This window comes from Macrotis lagotis, chromosome 1 (assembly GCF_037893015.1).
Source record: "Macrotis lagotis isolate mMagLag1 chromosome 1, bilby.v1.9.chrom.fasta, whole genome shotgun sequence".
In the NCBI taxonomy this organism is placed as follows: domain Eukaryota; kingdom Metazoa; phylum Chordata; class Mammalia; order Peramelemorphia; family Peramelidae; genus Macrotis; species Macrotis lagotis.
The window spans coordinates 737,001,691-737,029,367 of record NC_133658.1 but is presented as its reverse complement, the minus strand read 5'-3'; the positions used below and the strand labels follow the sequence as shown (position 1 = coordinate 737,029,367).

At 34.5% G+C, this 27,677-nt stretch overlaps 1 protein-coding gene across 4 annotated transcripts in view; it reads left to right on the top strand.

Annotated features, from left to right (window-relative positions):
* SGCG (sarcoglycan gamma) overlaps positions 1-27,677 on the top strand; it is a 313,578-nt gene that overhangs the window by 197,199 nt on the left and 88,702 nt on the right. For all 4 annotated transcript variants that reach the window (XM_074216214.1, XM_074216217.1, XM_074216216.1 and 1 more), the window contains exons 3-4: positions 3,835-3,936; positions 22,517-22,604. In XM_074216214.1, coding sequence (XP_074072315.1) covers positions 3,835-3,936; positions 22,517-22,604 — 190 coding nt within the window. The remainder of the gene's footprint in view (positions 1-3,834; positions 3,937-22,516; positions 22,605-27,677) is intronic.

Sequence of the window (27,677 nt, the reverse complement as noted above, 5' to 3'; positions counted from 1 at the left end):
TAATAATGCTACATGAATGAGTTTTGAGAGCTACATGCAGTTCACAAATCATGGATTGGACACACATGTGTTATTTTGATCCTCTATGGAAGATGTAAGGAAGAATATGCATAAGAACTGCACAGGATGAGAAGGTGTGGAAGGGTACAATCTAGATTGCTAAAAGAAGTAGTTCTGCCCCCCCCCCCAGAAATTAAATTGCATTTTCATAAAATATTATCTTTTTTCTATAAAAGTGTTCTCTGATTATTTCATTGTCATTGTCTCTAAACTGCAAGTTACTTGAAAATAGAAAATATGTTTTCCCTTTCTTAGTGTTCTTTCCAAAACTTCTAGTATAGTTTCCTGTACAGTTTTAAAATATTAGATGACCTGTGGAGCTCAAATGCTTTTAAGAGCATTTCATACTTTCTAACACTTTTTTTAAAGTAGAGCTGATAGTAGCATGTAAATTATGCTATGAGGCAGAAAAAAATGTTGGTACCATGTTTTCCATGCATGAGAAACATCCTAGAAGCAAAGCATATCCTAAAACCAGGATGGTACACATTGTTAAATTTGTTAAAAAGGAAGAAGAATCCAGACTAGGACAGCCAGAATACTTACTTTGGAAATGTCTTAGTAAGAGCTTTGCCTAAGAATAGATCTATAATAAATGGTCATTGAATTAAATTGAATGAGTTTGAATTGAATTGAGGAAGGCAGATTGGTATTGGAGTTAAAATCCATTGTGGAGATGAACTACTTTCTTTTGAGACATATATTGAGCAAACAAAGACTTGGAGGTACCCTAGACCAAACCAGAATAAAGCACATAAGTGTTAGTTAAATTCTTTATTCTTTCTATAGCAGTATTTTGCAGATCAGTTTCTGAGGGGCATAAAAAATCTTCAGCACCTAGATTCTTGAGGATCTGGGAAAGAGAGATAAACACCAATGAGATAGCATTATTTCCTCTCACCTGAGGAGAAGCTCTCACAGGGATACAAAGTTGAAAGGGCTAGGGCACAAATTTGACCCAAGAAATTGGAGAAAGATTACTTGCTGCTGTGGTCATTCCCACCTATCCCTGTCCCCAGGACACTGAAAGAAGAGACTGACTAATCAAGTTTGTTGAGGAGGAAGAGTATGATATTGTTTTCTCTATCTTCCTCCTTTTTTATGTTCTCTATCTTTCTTCCCTTCCTACAGAGAATGAACTCTTATTCCAAAATTTTCTAATGTTGGACTTTCTGCTTAAATTGGTACAATATCTGACTTTTCGAGGAACATAAAGGGAAGAGCAGAGAGAAAAATAGAGCAGTGGCTGGCTGATTATGAGAGAAAAATCAACAGAGGATGGTCTCTGAATGTCAAAACAGAAGGAGTTAGTTCTTTCTTCTTGACAGGGAACTCAGGAACAAAATGTGAGATTAACTTAATTGTATAGATTTCCTATTTTAATAAATATCCCAATATGGGACAAGATTATCAAGGTCTCTGCCTTTAAAAATGGCTATTAGATGATTGCTGTTAAATCAGATTGTACTATGCATTGTTTTCCTACTCATGCATGTGCAGAGAAGTCTCTTTGTTTACAGGGAGGAGAGAGCAGTGTCTGGAGGAAATTTCAAAGTTGGTAGCAAAAAAGGAAGTATCTGAACAGGGTCAAGTGGGAATCATTTCAAAGTTGGAAATCAACTAAATGAGAATATCATGCTTCCTCTTTTTTTTTTATACAACCTAACTGTAATTAGGGTCAATCATTTATCTAACCAACATTAGTGCTAATTAAAACAGATGATTTCAATATAACTTTAAAAATAGAAAAAAATTGGAACAAGATTTCATTTTCCTTGAGAAGGGAAAGGGAAGAGAAGAAGAGAAAAGGAGTTTAGTAAAGAAATATCACAATAATCTTTCCCAGTGAATATGATCAGCCATGGTCACTCTCCTTTCAGTTATGAAGGGATATTTGCATAGTTTAAAACTCTACACTTTTCCTGGAGTCAGGAGGACCTGAGCTCAAATCTGACCTCAGACACTGCCACTTTCTAGCTATATGACCCTGGACAATCCTACTTCTCTAGTTAAAAAGAAAAAGTCAAAGCAAAACAAAAACAAAACAAAACAACAAAAAGCCCAAACCCATTGTGATTTCTAAAGTGGCCCTGTTGACAACAAGTGCTCCTCCATCTCTTTCATCCAGTACAAATTATGTGCCCATTTCTATTTCTAGCCCCATGTTCCCAATATACAATTCCATCTTCTTATAGTCTCTGCTTTACTAGGTACTAAAGTTATGTAGCTAAAGTATTAATTTTTTCCATCATTGAAACATTCTTCTACTACATAGAAAGTCACTGAAGACTTTTTTTCTTTTCATAGAAATTAATCTCCAATGTCCTGCCACAGTTGAATGACTCCTCTAGACAACCAGAATCTGAACCTTCTAGATCAGTACCAAACCTTAATGAATTTTATGGTCTCATTCTGATAAAAATTGGGAGCATTTCTAGCTTCATAACCATTGCAAAGTTTAGAGATGTCAGGTATGGTTATAATGGTGTACAACGGAATGGGTCAAAAGGCTTGGAAATTTTATATCTCTAGGTGAACTAATATGCCATAATACTGTTGTGTTTAAAAATGACATCATATGGTATATAGAATCTATCAGTTGTCTCCTAATTAGCATCTAAAAGCTTACATGGCAGAGCATTTACTCTACTATTTCTTCAACTCTCTTATATCTGCTTATTTACAAAACAAACTATCCTGTTGCCTTTTTTGGCATGAATCTCATCCCAAGTTTTGTTGATATCTCATATTTATCTCCTTTTGTTGTCATTTCAAGATTATTTCATTAATACTTATAGCTATAATTATAGATATAGATATAAAAACCCACCTAAACCTCTTTCCAGTTATTTTCTTCTGATAATTACTAGACACTCCTTCCACTATTGTTCTGTGCCAAGCCTCTGGAAAATAATTTTTTTTTTGGTATTCCACATTTGTGATTTCATTGGAATAATCCTTGCACATGAGGAAATAACTTCTGTGACTTTTTTTTGTAACTTCTGTAGTTTAAGAGTTTTCTGGGGCATTAAGAGGTTAAATGACTTGCTCAGGATAAAACAACTATCCTGACAGGCTTGACCTGTCTTTTCTGCTTCTAAGGACAGTATTTTCCAGTTTTTTTCTGTTTCCTCTGCCAATTTACTTTCCTTTACACTTCAATGACAAAATTTTCTCCCTTCCCTCTCATACTTCAGTCTAAAGGCTTCTTTATCAATTTGATAGGTCTCTCATCAAACATATTTTCCTAGTCTTCATAAGATATATTTCATTTCCTGCTATGAACTCTAATTTTTGGTATATCACAATTCATGGTCTAGGAAAATCAAGTCTCATTCCTTGACAACATATACATGATGTTACCTTTTCACATCCTGTTTTTCTTTATCTTACAAGGTTTTAGTTGGAAAATGAAATGAAAAGATCATTTGTTTCCACATTTCCCACAGATGGTCTTTTCATTTCATCTTCCAGGTAGAAATATATTCCATATTTCTCTAGATTAAAAATTCCATTTCCACATGAATCAGCAGAAATAGGTAAAAGGCAGAAAATCTGATAAGTCTTGGCAGTCTCTATATTATGTCTTAGATATAGACACCAGGAAGAAATAATGCCCCTGAATTAGAGAAAGCAGAATCATTCTTTTACTCAGTTATCTTCACTACATATATTGTGAAAAGGGAAAAATAAAACCTTGATGAATTTCATAATTCAAGAAATGAATAGTGATAAAAAATAAAACAAAAATCAAAATATCTTTTTTTTTGACAGACTGGAATGGGGCACCTGCGTGTTACAAAAGATGGTCTTCGTCTGGAAGGGGAGTCTGAATTCTTATTTCCACTGTATGCCAAAGAAATTCACTCCAGGCTGGTATGTAAATAACAAAATGCTTAAAACAATAATCAACAAACAAGCAAAATCAAATGCTATCTTTATTAAGTGAAGAAATTCACATTATAGAGGATGCTTCATAGAGCATATATGCACAAAACCTTGCTAGATTGTCTAAAAGTGCTTGGGATTTTGGTTATGGAACTTATCTCTAGCAACTTCATTTAGATAGTAAATGAAACCAATTTTCATGTACTTCAGAATTTGAATTTGGTGGTCACTGTAATTTAGACCTGAAATGAAAACCTCAAATACAAATAATTTAAGCTTCTATCCACTATTGCAAAGCAATTTAAATTGAAGTGATTTTTGAAACATTCCAAATTGTCTGAGAAGCTTAAAAAGAAATCTTTTTCACAGTAGGGTATTCTTCACTAATTATAAAATATTAAGATTAAATAGTACCCTCTATCAGTAGATTAAACATCAGTACTGAATGGTTATGTTAATAGAGTACAGTAGGACTTTAAAAGCATATTTGCCTCAATATAATCTTCATTTGCCTCCCTGGCATTTAACTCTACCTCCCGGATAGCCAATCATCAAATTAAATATTCTACTGTAATGTATAATGCCTCCATTATGTGGTTATGTTTTTTCTTCCTATAACATAATGAATATAATATAAGGGCTTTAAATTACATCAGATTATTTTTTTAAAAGTAAAAATTTTAAGTATACATCAACTAACCCCAGACGGTTACCGAAGAGGCTGTGTAAGGTCTGCCATGGTGTTCAGTCTTTTTTGTTAACCTTATAATTTATGTAGTGACTTTCAGGAAGTTTGTACTGCCTGAGGGTATCCTGGGAAGCTGCTCAAGTTTGTCTTTAAAATATATGCCTTTTAAAAAATAACTAGGCCTCATGCTGCCCTCTTTGATATCTCTGGAGAAGGGGATCTGAAAGATTTTAAAAAAGAAAAACTTTTTCCAAGTAATTGAAGAAAACACTCTGTGCCGTTCTCCCATATTTCTTTTCTTACCAAACAACCATTGAGAAGAGTTGATTACCCACAGAAAAGTTGGTTCCCCCCCCTCAAATCAGACCTTATTGACTCTACTCCCCATTCATTCAACTACATTGATTCCTATCATCTCCAAGATTCAATAGAAAAGTTCTCTTTTTGGCCTTAAGAACACTTTAAAACTTTGCTCCTTCCTATCTTTTTGCCACATACTCTGATCCTCATTTTGTTCCTCCCACACAACATGCCTTCTCTAGTGTTTTTGCTAATTTGTCTCCTATCCCTAGAAACTCTCCTTCATCACCTCCACTTCCTGCCTTCCTCCACATCTCAGCTAAAGGGCAGCTCAGTGGCACAGTGGATAGAGCACAAGCCTTGGAGTCAGGAGGACAAGAGTTCGAATCCAACCTCAGTCACTTGACACTTCCTAGCTGTGTGACCTTGGGCAAGTCAATTAACCCTGATTGCCTCACATCCTGAGTCATCTCCAGTCATCCTGATTAGTATCTGGACCTCAGGACCCAGATGGCTCTGAAGGAGACAATGACATTGATGACTTAGCACAGCCCCCCTCCTTTAAATCAAATTCATGTCATGTCCTCTTTGATGTCATGATCTTCTTCGAGAACCTTGCCAGGTTTTCCTAATCTAGTGCCTTCCCCATGAAATGTTCACCAAGTTATCCTGTCTAGATCTTAATAGCTTTTGCATGCTGTCTCTCCTATTAGAGAATGAGCTCCTTGAAAGAGCAGGTACTGATGAATTGTTTTTGATTATTGTTTGTTTTGTTTTGTTTTGTTTTTTTATTTGGCACAGAGGAAGTTCTTAATAAATGCAGATTGACTAATGACTGTCCCGTATTCATAAATTATAAAAAATTTTTGTACAACTAATATCAGCAGAGCATTAGTCTCAGAAGATGTACAAGAAATAGAAAGATTGCTTTCAGGTTGGAGAATGAAAACACATATCCTTAAGGTGGACTAAGGACAATAGGAAAGCAATTTATCAACATTTCCATTAAGGAAAATAATACTACCTGAACTGATAAATGCTGAGTAAGGGATGGTGCTCAGGATTTAGGAGTTAGTCACCTTTTAGGAGCTGTTGTTGTTGTTGTTGTTGTTTTCCCCTCCTTTAAGAACAAGCAAACCTTTTGAATATCAGAACTCTGATATCGCAATACACAAGGAGGAAACAAAGGCCTTACCCTTGATTGGGAACCCCTGTAAAATATTCTAGGAAATAAAGGAAATAAAACAAGAAAAGGGTATTACATACATGTTTGTTCATAGACACACATGGTGTCTATGAATATAGTTTGCTTATAGGACTGAGAAAGCAAAATTCAAGTAATAATGCTTATCTGTCCAATATTCAATGAAAATTACTTGATTCTTGTTCATATTCTCAGAAGGGTCAATCATCAGATTGATGATTAATCAATTCATTCTGACCCATTGATCAGAAGAAGAAATTCTAGAAGCTTTTATTCTACTAAGCATCAGACTGATACTACTTGACTTTTTTTCTGTAGCACCAAAAGAACCTCAGTTAAAACTGGCATCCCAAAACAATTAATTTCTCCATAGTCTGTCTTTTTTTTCAGGTTTTTTTTTTTTTTGAGAGGCAAATGGGATTAAGTGGCTTGCCCAAGGCCACACAGCTAGGTAATTATTAAGTGTCTGAGACCGGATTTGAATCCAGGTACTCCTGACTCCAGGGTTGGTGCTCTATCCACTGCGCCACCTAGCTGCCCCTAGTCTCTGTCTTTTAACACATCACCAATCTTCCTGTCAGTACCACTTTCTCCTACTGAAGCAGGACTCAGAAAAAAGTACTGTAATCCTTTGAAACTTTTCTGTACTCTGAAGTGGTGTCTGAAGAAGACATTCTATTCTGTGTCTATTTGTAATCTCCATTTCCTAAACCACTTTGGATTTAGAAGGCTTAGCACATAGTACATAGTAAATGGAATGACAACCATATGCAAAGAACATTGTCTTAGCCACTGCTTGGGGACCACTCCCTTGGCATAGACATTGGAAGATACCTGGAGCCAGATGCTAAACCACTCCTCTGCCCACCACAGAAATGCATTTAAGCAAATAACCAATGGAATGATCTTCTTTTTCTTTCCTTCTCATCTGAACTTCTCATCAAGTTGCTAATTTTTCCTCTTTCTCACCTAGACTCACCTGGTGTAGCCCCAATGGCTTGTTCTATGTTGATCTAAGCTTCTTTTCCTTCCTTTTTCTTTTAAAGCACTTAAGCATTTTAACCTCAACTTCAGCCTGTCTTTTAAGAAACTATATTGAACCTATAAATATATATATATATATATATATATATATGAAACTATATTGAAGCTTCTCCAAAGAACCTAAGTTGTGAACCTTTTGTAGTAATTTGTAAACTGTTTGAGCAATCTGTGAATTAAAATATAAGCCTTTCTTACCCTTCTGAGTCAGAGAGTTGGTAAGTTGTTCACCCCAAATGACCCCAGTCTCTAAGCACCTTTCCCAAATCCTATTTCCTTCCTTCTTCATTACCCTCCTAACCAGACACTGTTCCCCTATTTCCACCCTGCCTGGAATCCCTCTTCACTTTGACTTATTAGCCTCACTCCATTCTTCTCAATAATGGTGGGCTACTCCTGTGGGGCAGACCCCTGAGGCATCCCAAGAACTCCCAGGCCCTGAGTCTTTGAATCCACTCTGCAACTGAACTCTCTTTCAGGTTAGTTCGTTCAGAGCAGGGACCATTTTTTCTATTTTAATCTTTATTCTCAATGCTAAGAAGAATGCTTAATGCTTGGTCCTTTGTTAATAAATGTTGTTTCCCCATCATTTCATTCATCATAAGTTCAATATTTTGTCCTCTTAACTGCTCTGTAGAAACATCTGCTTTAAATTTTTTTGTTTACTGGCAAGGGTGATGCCTTCTGGATTAAGAATTAATTTTCCAAGCCCTCACAAGGAAGGGGTAAGGACCTGGGTTGTCCAAGGAATTCTGGTTAAGATGGAATGAAATGAAAAAAAAGTAAAAAAGGGTGGGGGGAAAAATAGTTATTTTCTATGAGGCTTGGCCTCTCGGACAATATATAAATAACATTCCTTCATTATCCTGTTCCCACAGAAGCCAAGTACTTTAAAGGGTTCTAAGTGTGCCTTGGGAAATCCTTTTGCTAGTCCTTCAATGCCTTTTTTAAGGATTTTGCAAAGCAATGGCATTAAGTAGCTTGCCCATGGCCACACAGCTAGGAAATTATTAAGTGTCTGATGCCCAATTTGAACTCAGGTCCTCCTGACTCCAGGGCCAGTGCTCTATCCACTGCACCACCTGGCCGCCCTTTTTTTTTCCTTCATTGCCTTTTATAAAATCTTTTGTGTGACTTCAGAGAAATACCTAAAAACTTGACCACATGTATTTGCACAACCACTTCGGTTCTGTGTTCTTTTCTTACATTCAACAGGCAGTTTCCTTAAGTGAAAATGAAAGGAGGAGAGTGGTTTCTCTCCACAGAACTTGAACACCTATATTGTCAAACATATGTTGGAGAAATAGTCATGAATTTAATTAAGAAAACAGTTATATTCCTTTATATTAAGAAAAGTTTTGTAAAGCATTACTTTTAAGTCATATTTTCTGCAGAAGGAAAGAACAAGAGTATTAAGAATTCTGTCTCAGGTCAGAGCCATAACCCTTTTGTTAGTAGTATTTCATTAGGAAAGAGGTATTAAGGGAATTTTTCTTAGAAAAGTCTGATTGTCCTCAAAAGGTTACAAAGATATTTTAACTATATCTGGCTTTCCTTCCTAAGCCATAGCTTGCTCATGAACTTGCTTAAATACTTTAAAAAATTGATTTGGGTTCTGCCTAAACCATTTCAGGGTATAACAAGTGCTCATGTATATCTAATACATTGTTTATCTTCTATGCCTCTTCTTAATTTGTTCTGAAGGCTCTTTTGAGCCTATTCCTTGCCATTCTGAAAGATTTGATAAATAATCATTGTAGGACCTTCATTATTGTACACATTTTGATCATTTCCCCACTGGGGATTCCTAGAGTAGTAATGTATCTTTTGTTACTATCTCCCAGAAACAGACTACTCTGTTGCTCCCTCAGAGTTATAGGTTACCCTGTCAGAATAGTTTCTCATTTCTCCACATGCAGCATCTTGACCTCCCACCAGCTGGATTTTCCCTTTGTTAGAGGTTTATAAGCAGCATCTCAATTCCATTCAAACACTTTATGTCCATTAGATATTGTAAAGGGATATTTACTTTTAAAATAGCAAAAATAAATTACAATATTCTAATGAAATAAATTTCTACTATCTCTTTTTTTTTGTCTTTGCAAGGCAATGAAGTTAAGTGACTTAAGCTCACACAGCTAGGTAATTACTACATGTCTGATGTCAAATTTGAACTCAGGTCCTCCTGATTCCAGGGCCAGTGCTCTATCCACTGTACCACCTAGCTGCCCCATGAAATACATTACTTAAAGTTAAAATAAAATATTTACCTTAAAGAAATAGCAAAACTAAATTATAATACTCTAATAAAATAAATTATTTACTTAAATTAAAAATAAAATATTTAAGTAAAGAGAAAAAATAAATTAAATTAAATTAAATTCCACCCCCCCTCCAAATCAAAAATCTCTCCTGATCACTGGGAAAGGTGGGGAAAGGGAGAAAAGGAGTATTTATATAACACCAAATAGTGTATTTATACATGTGATCTCATTTGATCCTCACAGGTAACCCTGCAAAGTAAGTGCTATTATTATTGTCATCATTTTACAGTTGAAGAAATTGAGGCAAAAAGAAATTAAGGAACCTGTTCATGGTCACACAGTTAGTAAGTGTGTTATGTCAAATTTGAACTCAAGTCTTCCTGACTCCAGTCCCATTTCATCACCATGTTCTCCTCTAGGGAGTGGGCTCAAAAATTAATTCAATTCCTATGTAGTATCACTCACTTCCACTAAGAACACATCCAAAGGCAGAATCTCTACAGGATTAGTCATTATCTCAGCTACTTCTGGGATAGAGTCCCAAATGCTACTCTCAAAGATTATTCCTTATTCCTAGAATCATTTCTGTTGTGCTAACTAAAACCTAGTCGGTATTCCAACTTCCTAATTCCTATGGCTCACTTGCACAACCCTTCTAAAGGCATCATTCCTTTCACCTAAAATCAGAAAGAATAAATGAAAAACCAATGGCCAAAGCCTGTTTCTATTGTCTCAGAGCAAAGGAGGCTCTAAGTCCTCTTCCCTTATAGAATACTCTCATCATAGTCTATGAGTGCTGAATCAGTGGTATACCCCAAGAAGAAGTAAGGGGAAAAAAGAAATAACGGATATTAGAGTGCCTTTATGAACACCTCAAGAGTTCATCAAAAAGCTTCACCTTCACTCTAGGATTAGCTAACTAGAAACAGCTGTGGAATTTCTATATATGTTTAAGTTTTTCCAAAGCATCTCCCTTAAATGTCAGCATCACAATTCTCCTAGAAACTAGCTTCCAAGTATTTTCCATATAGCAAGCTGTTTGGATCTATGTTATGTGTCAGACTCCCATTATGTTAGTATTTTAATTTTCATATAGAAAATTCTCTAATCCTTTGTTCATTTTAATTAAATTTTCTGGAACTTTTGCATTTGTATTATGTACTTCATAAGAAGCTGGATGCAAAACCTCTAACAGTATTCTAAGTTAAGCCACAATGGTTTTATGTTAGAGTTGAATAATATTTTATGTTGCATTTTTAACATGTAATTCAGTGGATAAACTACAACATTATCTTGATCATTATAATTATTTCACTAAGTATCTATATGATATGTTATAATTAAAAATCATTCCAATCATTTTAGAATTCAGAGAATAATAATAGACTATTATTATGCCATATAATGTTGGTTTACATTGATACATTAGTACATATATTCTTTGTAGGATGAACTTAGAGAACAATTTTCTATTAAATTACTGAAAGTATTATCTTATACATTTACAAAATTTTTACAGATGACCTATTCAGCTAAATTGCTAGGATGAGAACATTTTTTCATTGTAAATATAATTCAGTGTGATATTCTAGCCACTCAAAACACTAACCTTTAAAAATGGATGGGTACATAATATGGCTTAATTTCTTGTGATTCAAGAATAAAAATAATTTATTCTCCTAGCTATTTTCTATATGGACTACTAAGTATGGGGAGACATTATTATCCTCTAAACCACTCTCCACCTTTTCACCGGGGTAGCACCTCTAGGACCAAACAAATCTGATACTCAAGAAATTAAATTCAAGTCAACAAAAACCATGTTCTGCAAAAGACTTTTGAGTCATGAACAATATTTAAGGTTACAATTTTCATTCTGGTTATGGCTATGACTTCTCCTTAAAGAATGCACTTGATTAGATTTCATAACTCCAAGGAAAAAGCACTGGGTTTTACAAATCAAGCTCAAGAGCAATATGGACACCTTGACCCATAATTGGAAAAATTTGGTTATCTTGCTAAAGCAGATGGGAAATGAAATGGATGCTTTAAAGTTAAAGGAAAAAATATACATATATATCACTCTTGGATTTGGAAGTATGACTGATTTTAATATTTAAATAAATATTGTATTATTATTAAGTCCATAAGTGAGACAAGAGTCTGAATATAGAATAAATATGTCAGTGATCCCAAATCTTTGGTTAATGTAATCTATGTCACACTTGAAATCTAAATCTAACTCTCTTGCCTGAAGTTCCCAGATTTTTGCTATATTTTCTGGATAACTTATAATTATAGAGTTGAAGCCCTTTATTGGAAAGATAACAATTTTCATTTTGCTTTACAAATAGGAGTTTTTCATAATCTCTTAACTTTTCTCATCCTAACTTTTTATTAAGAAAATATTTAAATGATTAGATGTTCCATAGCCAATTATTTGCTTCCAAGGTTGAGTTGTCTCCACAGTTGGTGGGACATTGTTCTTTGATGTCAGGCTATTAGACTAAATTTCCTTGCAGCTACCATTCAGTACAAGTTATCTCAAATATCTCAGTGGGATTTTAAGCTATTAAAGCTTAAAGCTGCTACTAAGGCTCAACAGTATACTTAAGACATTTGGGCAATGTCCTCCCTTGGCCACTGGAAAAAAGAAAAAAAAATAGTAAACTGGAAGAACCATAAGAAATTCTCACTTATCTCCAAAATAATCTAGCCCAATATACTCAACTCAAGTATATCTATCACAGAAAAAAATGACATTTCAGGTGTTTGGATATATTCAAGAGTTGGTGCAAACCAGTAGAAAGCAAAATAGCAACAATTAAAAGTAAATTTCTTTTATTCTTGGCCACTAACAAATCAGTTGGTTCCATAACTATCCATCTTTTCCTTGTTTCAGTATTTATTAAACAGCTTCCCCATGAAGAATACTAGGCTAAGTGTTGGGAGAAATTAAAAATCTATGAAACAGATTCTCTACCCTTATGAAGTCTAATGGAGAGAAAGTCAAACAAATAATTATAACATATAGGAGCTACAACTCAAATTATTACATGATAAGAGCATTAGAGTACTGCAAAATAAAGTCTGAAAGACCTTTGCCAGCTGGGACTATCAAGAAAGGTTTCAAGTACTCAATAACATTTGACTTGTCTTTTAAAAATATATAATAATTGGCAATGAGTGGGAGAAAGGCCATTTCATGTTGCAAATGGAGCAAAGGAACTGGGGATTTGCCTCAGCGTTGCATATCTCACCCTCTCTCTGGAGATAGTATCAGACCAATCTGGGCATTCTGCCTCCTTCCTTGGCAACAATCTCAACCTCTACCATCACCATCACAGCTCAATTATTTAACTAGCATTCATTAAACACTTAGTGTTTGCCAGGCATTGTGTTAAGTTCTCAGGATACAAAGAAAAGGGAAAATCATCCCCTACTCTCAAGGAACTCACAGTCAATTGAGTGAGACAATTTGCAAACATCTATCATCAATATAGACAGGCCCAATGGGGGCAGGGGTAGTCTCAGTGGTTTACATTAAGAATAAAATCAATTGGGGAAAGTTTCTTGTAGAAGCTGATTATGGGGCACAAGCTGACAAAAACACTCAGTCGGAAGATTAAGTGTCTTGGATGAGAAACATCAAGGAATTCATTTTCACATGAGCAGAGGATAAAGGAATATGAAGAGTGGAAGGGGTCAGGTTATTAAGGGCCTTGGAAGCCACTTCTTTAGCTGTTTAGGAATCTCATGCTGTCCTAGGGCATTGTCCCCAATTCAACAGTTGTCTCAGGGACAGAAATGATTTTAAGATTGTGAAAGTAAAGATATGGAAACAGCAATAAATATTCTATTTCCTAGGAACAAAGTAGTACAGTTTGTCAGAAATATAGAGATCTAGGGCAGTCATTTCCAAAGTAGGGAAGAAAGAGACTCTGTGACCCCATGCTAAGGGAACTGTGTCCTGACCTTAAAAGGTTTGTGATAGTCAATCTCCCCATCATAGCCAGTGATGGGATTTGTCTTCAATACAATTGCATCTATCCTCATGACCAACTTTTCCTCTATGTAAACTCCCAAAGTCCCTTTTTGAGAACAGGGTAAGGCCCATGCCTGGACAGCTAAAGCAACAGCTCCTTTGGGAAGATTCTATATCCCTGATAACTCCCAGAATACTCATGCTTTTTCCCCAAATCATCTCATGCCTCTTACAGACATATCTAGAAGGGCACACTCTGTGTCCCAAGGAAGCCACCAGGATTAAGAGATTCTTGTCCCTCCTTTATTTTAATTTTGGGTGGGACAAAAAGAAATTTACTCACTTTAGGATAGACATAGGTGGAGTGGAACTGAAACATTATTCTCATTCCGTTGTTATTTTCACAAACCTTACTCTTTTCTAAACTTCCTTATTTCTTTTAAGAGAACCAAAATCCTCCAGTCACCCAGATCCACAGCCTCAGGGCTATGTTTGACTCCTCCATATTCAGTTGATTGAATAGTTACTAAATCTTGTCACTTTTACTTTCTTTCTCTCTTATAACTGTCTCATTCTCTATTTGTACAACTCCTATCTTCTTTTAAGTTATCATCTCTTATTATCAGAATAGTCTCTTAAGTGGTCCTCTGGCTTCAAGTCTCTTCCCTCTTCATTTTTACAAATTGTCAAAATTGCTTTCCTTAAATGTGAACCTGATCATGTTATTCTTCTTCAATAAGTTCCAGTGACTCCCTGTTGACTCTGGATACAAATATAATTTTAACTTTGTTTTAACTTTTTAAAATTCTATTTTTATATAAATTCTAAAATGTATATAATTATCAGTATGTATGTAAATTGTAAAGAAGCGTAAAATAGGTGGTATATGCTCAAAATGTTTTTTTGTTACTAAGATGCTTGTTGGGTAGCAATTATTTATTAAGCATGCACATTCTCATGGCAAATGATAGATATGAGATGAAAAACTTGCTCTTGAAAAGCTTACAATCAAATTAAAAAACAAAATATATTCCTATAAAAAGATGATTGTAGTACCATAAAGTATTTTACATATCAAATGAGTGTTATGGAAAATAATTGCCCTAACTGCCCCAAAATCACTATGGTTACCACATATTCAAAAGAACAAATTTTAGACTTTCTGCAAATATCAGCAGGTCAGATCCTTATTTATGAAGTCAAATAATACTTTAAAACTTGGGGGGAAATCACTTAGGAATAAATCAATTGATAATCTATTTAAAATCTTATGTCGTATTTAAATGTTACTTCAAAATTTGGCATAGCCAGACCCCTAAAAGAAAGGAAATGAAAGCATTTTGTTGAACAAGCAATTAGCTCTATCAGAACGCTTCCTTCCATTTTTTCTTTCCTTCTTTCCTCCATTGCTCCCTGAATAGTGATTACTTAAAGAAGGCACTTTGCTGGGGACAGTTGGGGGATAAAAAGATGTAGAAGTGACTCACTCAATGAGATCTTACCATTAAGTTGGCAAGATGAAACACATATACAAATGATTACAGTACAATCTCCTAGAGAAACATAGATCAACCCTTTTATCTTGATTCACTTCCTCTCTTTTCACTCTTCAATTTCATTCTGCTTTCTATCTTATCACTCAAGTGGAACTACTTTCTCTAAAGTAATCAATGATCTCTTAATTACTAAATTCATGACATTTTCCTCATCATCATCATCTTTGCTGATTTGAGGACATTTGATGCTGTTGACTTTGGTCTCCTCCAGTTTTCTTTCCTGGTTTTTTTTTTAATGTATTTATTTATTTATTTTTGAATTTTACAATTTCCCCCCCTAATCTCACTTCCCTCCCCCCACCCCCCACAGAAAGCAGTCTGTTAATCTTTACATTGTTTCCATTGATCTAAATTGAATGTGTTGAGAGAGAAATCATATCCTTAAGGAAGAAAAATAAAGTATAATAGCAAAATTACATAATAAGATTTTTTTCCCTAAATTAAAGGAAATAGTCTTTAGTCTCTGTTCAAACTCCACAATTCTTTCTCTGGATACAGATGGTATTCTCCATAGCAGATAGCCCAAATTTATCCCTGATTGTTGCACTGATGAAATGAGCAAGTCCATCAAGGTTGATCATCACCCCCATGTTACTGTTAGGGTGTACAGTGTTTTTCTGGTTCTGCTCATCTCACTCAGCATCAGTTCATGCAAATCCTTCCAGTATTCCCTGAATTCCCATCCCTCCTGGTTTCTAATAAAACAATAGCGTTCCATGGCATACATATGGTTTGTTAAGCCATTCCCCAATTGAAGGACATTCACTTAATTTCCAATTCTTTGCCACCACAAACAGGGCAAGTGATGTTTTTACCCTTTTTCATCATCTCTTCAGGGTAAAGACCTAGTAGTGGTATTACTGGAGCAAAGGATATGCATATTTTTATTGCCCTTTGTGCATAATTCCAAATTTCTCTCCAGAAAGGTTGGATGAGTTCACAGCTCCATCAACAATATATTAGTGTCCCAAATTTCCCACATCCTTTCCAACATTGATCATTGTCCTTTCTGGTCATATTGGCCAGTCTGAGAGGTGTGAGCTGCTTTAATTTGCATTTCTCTAATCAGTAATGATTTACAGTGATTTTTCATATAACTATGGGTCACTTTGATTTCCTTATCTGTAAATTGCCTCTGCATATCCTTTGACCATTTTCAATTGGGGAATGGCTTGCTTGTTTTTCTTTCTTTCTTTTTTTTAAATAAATTTGACTCAGTTCTCTATATGTTTTGGAAACAAGTCTTTTGTCAGAAATACTAGTTGTAAAAATTGCTTTCCAATTTACTACCTTTCTTTTGATCTTGGTTACATTGGTTTTGGCTGTGCAAAAGCTTTTTAATTTAATGTAATTCTCTCCTGGATTTTCATGATATTACTCTTTTGCTAATTCTTCCTCTTAATCTCATTTGCTTGACATATCATCAATAACCCACTACGTAAGTATGAGTATCCCACTAAGCTCCCACATGGAATATATTTCCATACACATATGTTAATATAGATAAATGCTCTTGCTTAGTGGCATTATCAGCTGTCAAGATCCAATTATCAGCCTATTGAAAATGATCCCCAAATATACATATAAATCAAATAACGAGCATTTATTGAATGCTGGTCATGTGCTAGCCTCTGAGTGAACAAAATAAAAAATGAGAGTTCTAAACCTTATGTAGATAACATTATAATAAGTATATATACATATATAAATATATATATACAGAGATAAATAAAGAAAATCAGTTTGTTAAGAAAATGGGATGAAGTTTCCACAGAATAAAAAAATATTGGAAATGAAGGATAGAATTGGATAGGAACCTGGAGGCAAAGAACTGACTTAGATTGATATGAGGGAGATAAGCAAAGAAGAGAGGATAGGTGTTTTAGTTTTGTTGATGTTGTTCAGTTGTGTCTAACTGTAACCCTTAGAGTTTTCTTGGCAAGGATACTGTAATGGTTTGTTATTTTCTTCTCCAGTTTATTTTACAGATGAGGAAATTGAGCAAACAGAGTAGAGTGAGTTGCCCAAGGCCATAAATCTAATGGGACTGAAATTGAACTCAATTCTTCCTGATTCCAGACTCTATTCACTGTATCATTTTTCTGTCTCAGGTGTTTCTAGATCATTGGAAGTCCAAGAATTCCAAATGAAGCAATATAGTAGGAGATTGTCACCCTAGTCTCTCATATAAACTATAGTCCCATGGTGCATAACTGTCTATTCAACATGTCTAAAACAGAATTTTTTTTTTATTTTCCCCACAGATCACATTCCCCTTCCAGACTTAGCTATGTTTGTTGAGGGAAGTACCATCCTTTCAGTCACCTTGATTCTTCATGAATCAATCACCTAAGTCTTTATGAACTCTTTACTTTCTTTGACCCTTCAAACCCAATTTGTTAGGAAGTCTTTTTCTTTTTGCTTCCACAACAACCATTTTCTTCTCTCCATTCATTGTTTACTCACCAAGATCACATTCTCAATACTTTTCACCTGTACTACAGTAATGGCCTCCAAATTTATACTCTTTACTTCTACTTTCTTCCTCAACTGTTTTCCACAAGAAGTATTTTTTTCTTTAAGCACAGTTACAAACATATCATTCTCCATGAATTGTTGACTCCCTATTCTACCTAGGATAAAATTTACATTCATTTTGAGACATTTAAAGTCTTTTTATCAGTTTATCTCTCTAAACAATTTTTATGTTAAAGTATATATTCCAATCAAACCGTTTTTATTGCTGTTCTCCATATACAAAATTCTGATGAGTTTCTTTTTTGCCTTTGTATAAGTTGTCTTCTTTGTATTCCCTTTATCCACCACCACCCTTTATAGTATCTCCCAAAAATTAATCTATATTTACTTTGAATATTGTTTAAATTGTTGAACTGTGTTGAATTCATGGCACCACTGTAGAATATAGACTCCTTAAGACTGTTAAATTTTTATCTGTGTAGGCTAGGGAGAGGCTGTATGACTTGATGGATAAGTGATCAGTCTCAGGAACACCTGCGACATATAACTAGCCATGTAACCCTTAGCAAGTTACATAAGCTCTCAGTGTCTTGGGAAATGATCTAAAAAGATATGTTTTAAAATAGTTATTTGCCCATCTGCTTTGTACCCATTGCTGAATAAATATGAATGAGTTTGTAAAATAAAATAATGAGTTCTATAGTAGTTCAAGAAATTAAAAAATCATTTCTCAGAGCAAGCAAGAAACTTTCAATGGAGGATGTGGCTTTTGAGCTGAACTGTTCAAGAAGGGTAATATTTGATTAAGCAAGAAGTAAGGAGGAGGGACATGCAGATGGAGGATGTTATGAGTAAGGACAAAAATAAGAGTTGCAAGATGTCAGAAAACAGGGAAAAGCCTAGTTTTGTTGGAGTATGAGGTTCACTTGATGAAGTGAGATATATAGTTTGAAAGTAATAGACTAGATTGTGTGTCAGGGGTAAGGAATTTGTTCAAATGAGTTTTTAAGGAAGACTAATTATTAAGAGACCATTTGATGCAGATTAATAATATTATTTGTAAGTTTAAAAGACAAAAACTTAAGGTCAAAAAATCTTAAAACTTCACATTCAGATTGGATAAAGACAATCAATGTATTATACTCAGACCAGCAGATTCATGATGATTTCTTTCCTTTCACTTTCCTCACCCCCTAACTCCTCTCCTCCCTTCTACCCCCCCAACCTCCCACATTCCTATACTTCATCTCAACTCTAAGATGTGAGTTGAGATCAGGAAATCTAGAGGAATCAGCTAAGGAGACCTTCCTGTAGGTTGGACATCCTTGCTGTAGTAAAAGAAAACTTGTAAAAATCTTTGAGATTAAGCTGAAGTAAACCAAGTAAAAGACCTGAGATCAGATGGAGTTTTAACTCTAAGGGAAAGATTCAAGATGAATTATAGCCATGTAATGGATAGCTTGCTTTGCTTAGAGTCAGAAAGAACTAGGTTTTGTCCTATCTTTCATTTTTACTGTGTGTCCAGAAATATTTGAACCTCTCTTCAAGTCTTCTAGATCCTAATTCTTATCACCTGCAAAATGAAAATAATTTCTGTAGATCTAATCTATTCTTCAGGGTTCTTTTTTGTCTCAAGTGGACTAAAGTATTTAAAGCACCTTAGAAGTTTGAAGGTAGAAAATAGCATGGTATAACTATTAAATTTTTTTTAGATTTTTTTCAAGGCAATGGGTTTAAGTGGCTTGCCCAAGGCCACACAGCTAGGTAATTATTAAGTGTCTAAGGTCGGATTTGAGCCCAGGTACTCCTGACTCCAAGGCCGGTGCTCTGTCCACTGTGCCACCTAGTTGCCCCAGCCTAGTAAATATTTTAAACTCTGAAGTATTCTATACATATCTTTTATTCTTCTGCTGAAGTTCTACTCTTTCATGTGATTTGGGAATGACCCTAAGTCTTCAAAAATTATAAAAATAGAGCACATAATTTTAATAAGTTTAACCAAGGTGGAGAAGCTTCAAGTATAGGCCAAGTTAGATTATGGTTTCTAACAAATGAGAACCAATGCAGCAAAGTCTGAAGGTGTTCATTATATTCTTGGTCGCAGAGGAATGAAGTTTTTAACCACAATAACCTGCAAAAACCATCCAATCACCTTCCTACCTTAGAGATACCTCTGACCCTTTTTCTGACTGGTGAGTTTCTGCTCAGAACTACCATTTAAGGAGGTTCTTAGGCCATTCATATCTACTTCTGCCTTCTCCCAGCCTCTGCTTTGTAGGTAAGGATTACCTTAAAAAAAAATTCTTATATTTGTGTTCCTATGGTTTAGCACCAATGCTTAGCATATAGTAAGCTCTTAAAAATGTTTCACCTGACTTTCTATGAAGTGAAAGAATAGTTACAGTTGGCGGCTAGGTGGCACAGTGGATAAAGCACCGGCCTTGGAGTCAGGAGTACCTGGGTTCAAATCCGGTCTCAGACACTTAATAATTACCTAGCTGTGTGGCCTTGGGCAAGCCACTTAACCCCATTTGCCTTGCAAAAACCTAAAAAAAAAGGAATAGTTACAATTTATGCAAGGGGAATACAAATGAAATCATTATTATTATTATTATAATCCTAGAAAGGAAATTATATTTATAGTAAGTAGCAATTAATGATAATTGTATTTATTTTATTCTAAAACCATAGAAAACTAGGGATAGAAAGCAGCATGAATAGTACCTAATTCAACCTTCTCATTTATAGATAAGGAAGTTAGAACCAAGAGGTAAGTGATTCTCTCAAAGTCATACAACTACTAGTCTATAGAGATAGATACAATGTCTCCTGACTAGGTCTACAGAATTTCCATGAAATCCTGTATACTGTAAGCAATATTAAATTAGTCTTTCTTAATGTTTCTTTTTGATTGTTTTAATAAGTTTTATAGCAAATTCTTATATCTCTATTAACTGTGTAATAAATAATTCTGGTTTATGAGAAAATTTGTAACAAAAGTATGCTAATATGCATCTCACTATTAACCTTGCCTACAGTACTCCTAGTTCATAAAAAGTCAATAATCATTTGCCAAACCCTTATTGTGTTTAAATCATTGTGCTGCATATATATGTATGTATCTCAACTCAAAGAATCTATGTAGAATCTAATAGTCTGATAAGGCATGTACTCAAACTTGTAATGCGAAGGGAAACATAAAAGAAAGTTCCAAGGTGGTATGTGAAGCTTGAGGAGACAGAAATCCTTTTAAGACAGAAAGACTATGGTATGTTCCTGAAGAATGGTGGCCCCTCACCTAAACTTTGAAGGAAAGGAAAAGGATCTGGGAGACATGAAGAGATAGCATGAGAAGGGGCAAGGCTGTTAGAAAGGTTGGGACAAGAATAAAGGAGGGTTAGTAGTAGAGTTTATTTAGAATTCTGACTATGTAAAGTAAAATAACATGAGATACAGCTAGAAAAAGTAGTCTGCATCATATCATTGAAGTCTTGAATGGACACAATTCATTTCTTCTCTGGTAGGCAATGGAGAGCAATGAAGATTTCTAAGTAGAGGAAGTGAGTGAAAAGAGTAATATATAGATGAACTAGAAAGAGGAGAGATTGGCTTAAGAGAAGACCAGTTAGGAGTCTCTTAAAACCTTGGTTACTAAACAAAAGGGATTGCAATGGTAATATTAAAAAAGGGGGGTGGGATAAAACTAAGACCCATTTTAAAGATAGAATCAACCAGAAGTAACATTACATTGAATAGAAAGAAGAATTAATGATGATTGGTTGATTCTATTTTTAACTCACCTAAGGTCCTTAAGTAAAGGATGGATGACTACTTGTTTAGAATATGATAGGGAATATTCTTGGTCAGGTTGGACTAGATTGCCCCCAAGGATCCCTTGCAACTCTAATGATCCTAAATCTGATCACATCACTAATTCATTAGGCTAGCTCAGTTTATCAACAAAATACCATGTACCCAACCAGAATATATCAGCTAGATATATTCCATTCTGATAATTTTCTGAGATTCTAAGAGTATATATAATCATTTGTTCTATATAGGCTGTTCTGAAATTTTAAAAAATCTCCTTAAAGGGGTGGCTAGGTGATGCAGTGAATAGAGCACCAGCCTTGGAGTCAGGAGTACCTAGGTTCAAATACGACCTTAGACATTTACTAATTACCTAGCTGTGTGGTCCTGGGCAAGCCACTTAACCCCATTGCCTTGAAAAAAATCTAAAAAAAATCTCCTTAAGCACATTTTTTTTCATTATGCCAAACCAATAGGCAGATTTTTCAAGGGTAGCAGGTCACTAACTCTTTCCCTCTACTATAAAATGTCAGTTATGACAGGCCCCTAGGCAAATATGTGACTTTCTTCTAGAAGAACTACCATATTGCCTGACTTTAATAACCTTAACCTAAAAAATTCCATTTGATTGTTTATACATATAAACAAGAGAGTCATCATTAAAAAATGAGCCATCAAGATTGAAATGTCACATTCTAGAAATATTTCAGGACTCATAACTACTTCAGGGCCCATTCAAATGTGAATTTCTAAAACCAGAAATCACCTCAGTCTCTCCTACACACACACACACACACACACACACACACCACAAGATTAAACTGTGACAAATTGAAAACTGCATTTTGAAAAATCAGAGGGAAAGGAACTGAAGGTTTACAGAGAAAGCACTAAATTCTTTAGGTTATCAAAATATTCAAGATAGTCATGAAAGATCCAGATTTGACCTCTAGAATCCTTGAGAAGGAGAAAAAGATCACCAAAACGTGCTTGCATTTGGTGTTGATCTCTAACTTGCAGCTATTCCAGGGACATTGTAAACATCACAGACCTATGGGGTTATTATCATTTTTGAAGACAGTTCATTCATCTTCTCCTTTCCTGAACCTCTGGTTTTTTTTCCCCAAAAGTTATATAAGTAGGTTTCAGGAATATGGATATGGAGAGATTTCTGTATATTAATCACTCTGTCACAATTTTAACTTCCATAGCTTCTAATAGTTTTGTAAACCTTTATTTTAGGATTCATCTCTACTTCTACAATCTACACAAAATGTGACTGTCAATGCTCGAAATTCTGAAGGAGAGGTCACAGGCAGATTAAAAGTTGGTAAGTCTTATGTTTAATCATGATAAATTTTATATATGTGTGTGTGTGTATGTATTAAAATTTTTACAAATAGTTGAACTTTAAGGGTATTTACTTAACTGCTGCTTCTCTTAAAGAACTCAAAGTTATTTACACAGAACTAAAGCAATGAATGATTTTAAATAACAATTTCCAAGACATCATAGCTCAATAATAAAGAGCAATTATAGAGATCATTAATTGAAAAAAGGGGACAACAGAAGAAAAAAATAGAAAAATAAATATTGGTAAGGAAAAAGGGAATAACTAGTAAAGTTTATCTTTGTATTTTCTACTCTCAGGAAGGTCTATGTAAATAGAAGCCAGACTTGTACCAATAATACTGATAAGCAATTTTGTGGCAATCTGTTATGGCACTGACAATTTAAAATTCAGAAATAAAAAGTTTGGGGGTTACTTTTTTCTAAACTACAGAAATACACATAGTCTTGACTTTTCTTTTATGAAATTTACAAAGGATGTCTGATGTTTATATCCAAGTAATTCTGGTATTGTTCTATTCTGAATTTTATAATTTACTATAAAGAGTCTATTACACCCAGATTTTGCTCACAAAATTTGATAATGATCTTCAGGCAAAGAAAGTAATATCTGGACCTGATCTAGCTATCATTTTATCTAGCAGATAACTTCCTGAAATATACATAAATTTTTGTTTTCATATCATATTATCATTTATCTTTATTTCTGATGTTCTGAACAATTTTAAGCTTTTTTTCTTTGATCCAGCCCCACAGAATCTTAGAATGGAAAGGTCCTCAGAGGTCATCTCACTCAAGCCATTCATGAACAGGAATCCTCCATAACATCCTTAACAAATGGCTATTCATGTCTGCTAGAAGACCTTTATGAAGTGGGGGTGGGATTAGGGTTCCTGTAGAGATTATCCTATTCTCCCTTGTCTCACATAGCTAACAAGTAAACAATTGCAATGTTTCTAATTGTTTATGACTTTTATCTGACCACTTCTGTCTACTTACAGAGCCACCACCTTAGTTCAGGTCTGCATCACAACTTGCCTTGATTATTATAAAAGCTTCTTCATTGCCAGAGTTGTTTTCTTTAAGAACAAATCTGACCATTGTTTCCCCTACCTATTAAACTCTTATTATTCCATATTTTCTTGAGAACAATAGATAAATTTATCTATTGTTTTTATAGATTTTATAACTATATGATAAACTTATTTTAGATTTTAAAGCCTTTTATAAACTTTACGAGACTTAATTTTAGTTACATCTTATCCCATACACTGTGATCCATTCCAGGTTGATTTCTGTTTCCCACATGACAGTAAGTTTCTTGGTTCCTTGTCTTCTGGATTGGTCATCTGAAATACTTAAAATGTATTCCCTCCTCATTTTCATTACATAGAATCTTTTTTTTCTTCATTATACTGCTCAAAGACCAATTACTTCCAATCTACTTTGAAGTTAACTACTTTATATTTTTATTAATTCTTTTTGTCTTTTGTTCTGCATAAATTTACATGGGTATGTATTTAAGTGTACAAACACACATACAATCATATAGAATATTTGAGAGGCAGTGTTGTCTAGTGGATAGAGAACTGACTTTGATTTAAGGTTCAATATTTCACTTATTCCTCAAGGGAGTAGGGAAAAAAATGTTAAGCTATGGCACAACTTTTTCTTTAAATTTCATATAGCCCAACTGTTCAACTCAAAAAGGAAAATAATTGAGTTACTGTCTATATTTTGATCCTAATTGTTATCTAGCTAGCTAGCTACTGATACCCTAATATACAAATCATTCATGTTTACTTTTGATTTATTTTTTTGGGAGGGGAAGGCATTTGAGCCTGATTTTTGGTTTATACTGCATTTCATATTATGCTAGTTGATTTTTTTAATGAAAAACTCTAGTTCAATGCCAAGGAAAGTTTTTAACTGATATCTATCTAAGATATGACTATATAATTAAAAATAAATAATATAACTATAAATTTAAAAATAATTATAATTGCAGCAAAGTAATTATATATAAATATATATCTGTGTATATATAATTTAAATTAGTAATTTATGAGCAGAAATTTTCTAATATGGATAATACACCATGCCATAAAAGGATGTTAACCTGGAGAAAATATGACAAGTTAGAAATAATAGCTATTCTCAAGGAAGAAAGTTTTCTGCTTAGCTCCAGTTAATAGAAATAGGAACAATGGATGGAGGTTGCCAAAAGGCAAATTCTGCCTAGATAGAAGGAAAGACTTTCTCACAATTTGAACAGTTAACAAAATCTGAGCTGTTTTAGGGGAAAATTAGTTCCCCTACTCTAGTGGCATGTCAGACATTTGTCAGCATAATGTTTCTCATCCTCAGTTTCCTCATCTGTAAAATTAAGAGTTAGAACAGCTGATTTCTAAAGTCCTTCCTAGCACTAAAATTATTGTTGCCTAAAACATAAAAATAAATTAGAAATTTACTAAATACTTTCTATGTGCCCAAGATAATAGTTAACATATAGTGTGCCAATGATTACAAAGTACTTTTTAAATAAAATCTTATCTACATAACTTCATTCCTTCCTCACAGAAACCCTACAATAATATTGGTATATTTCCCCATTTTTACAGCTGAGGAAGCTGTGCTACCAAGAAGTGGAGTGTCTTGTCCACAATTACTCAGCGAGTGTTAGAAGCAAGATTCAAACCTACATATCTCTTGATTCTCAAGTCCAACACTGTCCCATAGTGCTAAGGGAAAAACAAGGAAAAAATCCAACCCCCAAATTCAGGCAGTTTTTAAGATTTTGATGATTCTGCCTCCAAAATATCTCTTCCTTCCAACCCTTTCTCTCTAATTCACATGATAACCCATCTGTATTTAGCCCCCATCTATCCCTATCTCTTCAGCCTTCCCCCTTCCAATTGTTCCTCTCCAAAGCTTCTAAAGTAATCTTCCTAAGGCAGTGGTTCTTGACCTTTTTTTGTGTCATGGACCCCTTTCCCAGTGTGTCAAAATAATATCGTGTTCTGTTCTCCCATTAACTATTACTATCTCCCCCTTCTAGTCAGTATAATAAGTTTATAAGTAGCCAATATAAAGTGTCAATAGCATGAAATAATATTGCAAAGGAAAACCTAGAAGTCACATACAATTTCAGAAATAAAAATAATATAATGTACAAGTTGTAGTACATATAACTCAAAATCACATACTGATAATATATGACAAATCAGGGGAAGTCACTTAGGTTTTTCTGTCAGTCTTTTGGTCCTACAATATGTAAATCTCAGATGTGCTCCAGACATCCTTAGAAAGACCAGACGACCACCGAATGGGTGCTGATAAGAATATAAGATAACAAGGTATGTTATTTTTGATGCTTTACTGACAATTTCGAGAGAATGTAAATGTGTTAGTGAACAAACCACTAACCACCTAAAAATGAAACTTTAAACTCCTTCCTCCCAAGTTCTTTTCCATCTGGGTCCATGCTACTGAGTACAAGGTTATGTGAGTGATTATCTGTTTCTCTCCTTTCTATGTCCCTCCCTTTTGCTGCCTGCCTTCCTTCATTACCCCCATAATCCACATCATCTGCCTCTAAACTACCCTCCTTTTTGTTTATTTGTCCCTGTCCTTTCTATGCCATTTGCCCCATACCTTCTGTGCCCTATCAAAGTACAATTGCAACTCCATTTCTCATCATAGACTTTCCTGGCAATTTACCCAAAGAGCAGGGTATGTCTACTCCCATTTCATCATCTCATGAAATAATTATCAATTCAGCCAGTCTGGTGATGTCTAAGGATGCCGTCAGAGAATGTTTCTAAATGCATAAGATAAAATATATAGGATTATAAAGGAAACCAATTATATTGAAATACATGAAACACATCAAAAATAATTAGGTAGAAGTTCACAGATCCCAGGTGAAGAGCTTCTCTCCTAAGTATTGGTCTTAACACATTACTTCTTTATTGCAACTCTTCAGTGACTCCCCAGTGCCAATAAAATAAAATACAAGCTCTTTAGCCCTGGCATTTGGTTCCAGGCTACCTTTCTAGCCTAATTTTTATAATGCTCCTTTTTATGATATGCTATGTACATTCAGCCAAATTGAACTAGTAACTATATCCCAAATTTAGCATTTCTTAAGAACAGCATATTACCTTCCATCTCCATGCACTCATACAAGTTGTCCCTGTCACTCCTCATTTCTGAACCTTAGAATGTCCCTTCAAAGTCCATGTCAAGTTCTTCAGAACATCAACAAAACAACCAACAGCAATAATAAAAACAAAAATAGGTGCTGTCTCCACTAAGAAGTCTACTCTTACCTTCCAAGATACAAATATTCTTTCCCTCATCATTTTCTAGGAGTACTTTATCATGATCTTGTATCTGACTCTATCTCATCTCACTTTTTATTTTAAATACCAGTGTACATTTTGTTCCCTCTCCTTACCACCACCCTCTCCATGATTTTTTTCATCATTAAATCTCCAGTGACCTTGTTAAATGTTTATTGAATGAAATGTTGAATGATCTGAACACTGTACTTTAATTAATATGGTCTAAGATTCATGTGACTTTTATAGTGACCATTTTCATACTGTTGATTTATTTAATTTGCTTTTAACTATGGTACATAAGTCACATGAATTGCTATCAAGTCTGATTCTCACTCCCATCACTAACCTATCCTTTGCAGTTGATATTTTAAGCCTTAGTTCAAGATGACTTTCTATTCATTCCTATTCAAACTCATTTTGTTAGAAATATTTCCAGCATATATAGATATTTCCAACCTAATATTATCCTTGCCAGCTTTGTATCAGTCTCAGATTTGATAAGCATGCCATTATTATTTTCATCCGTGACACTGATAAAAAATATTAAATATAACTGAGCTGAAGACAGAGCCCTATAGGCATGCCATGAAAGACCTCCTGCAAGCTAACATCGATCCATTCATCAACCAGGTACTGTAATATTGTTCTTCCCATATCTTTTCATCTTGCCCATGGGAATATCATGAGAAACTCTGTCAAATGCCATG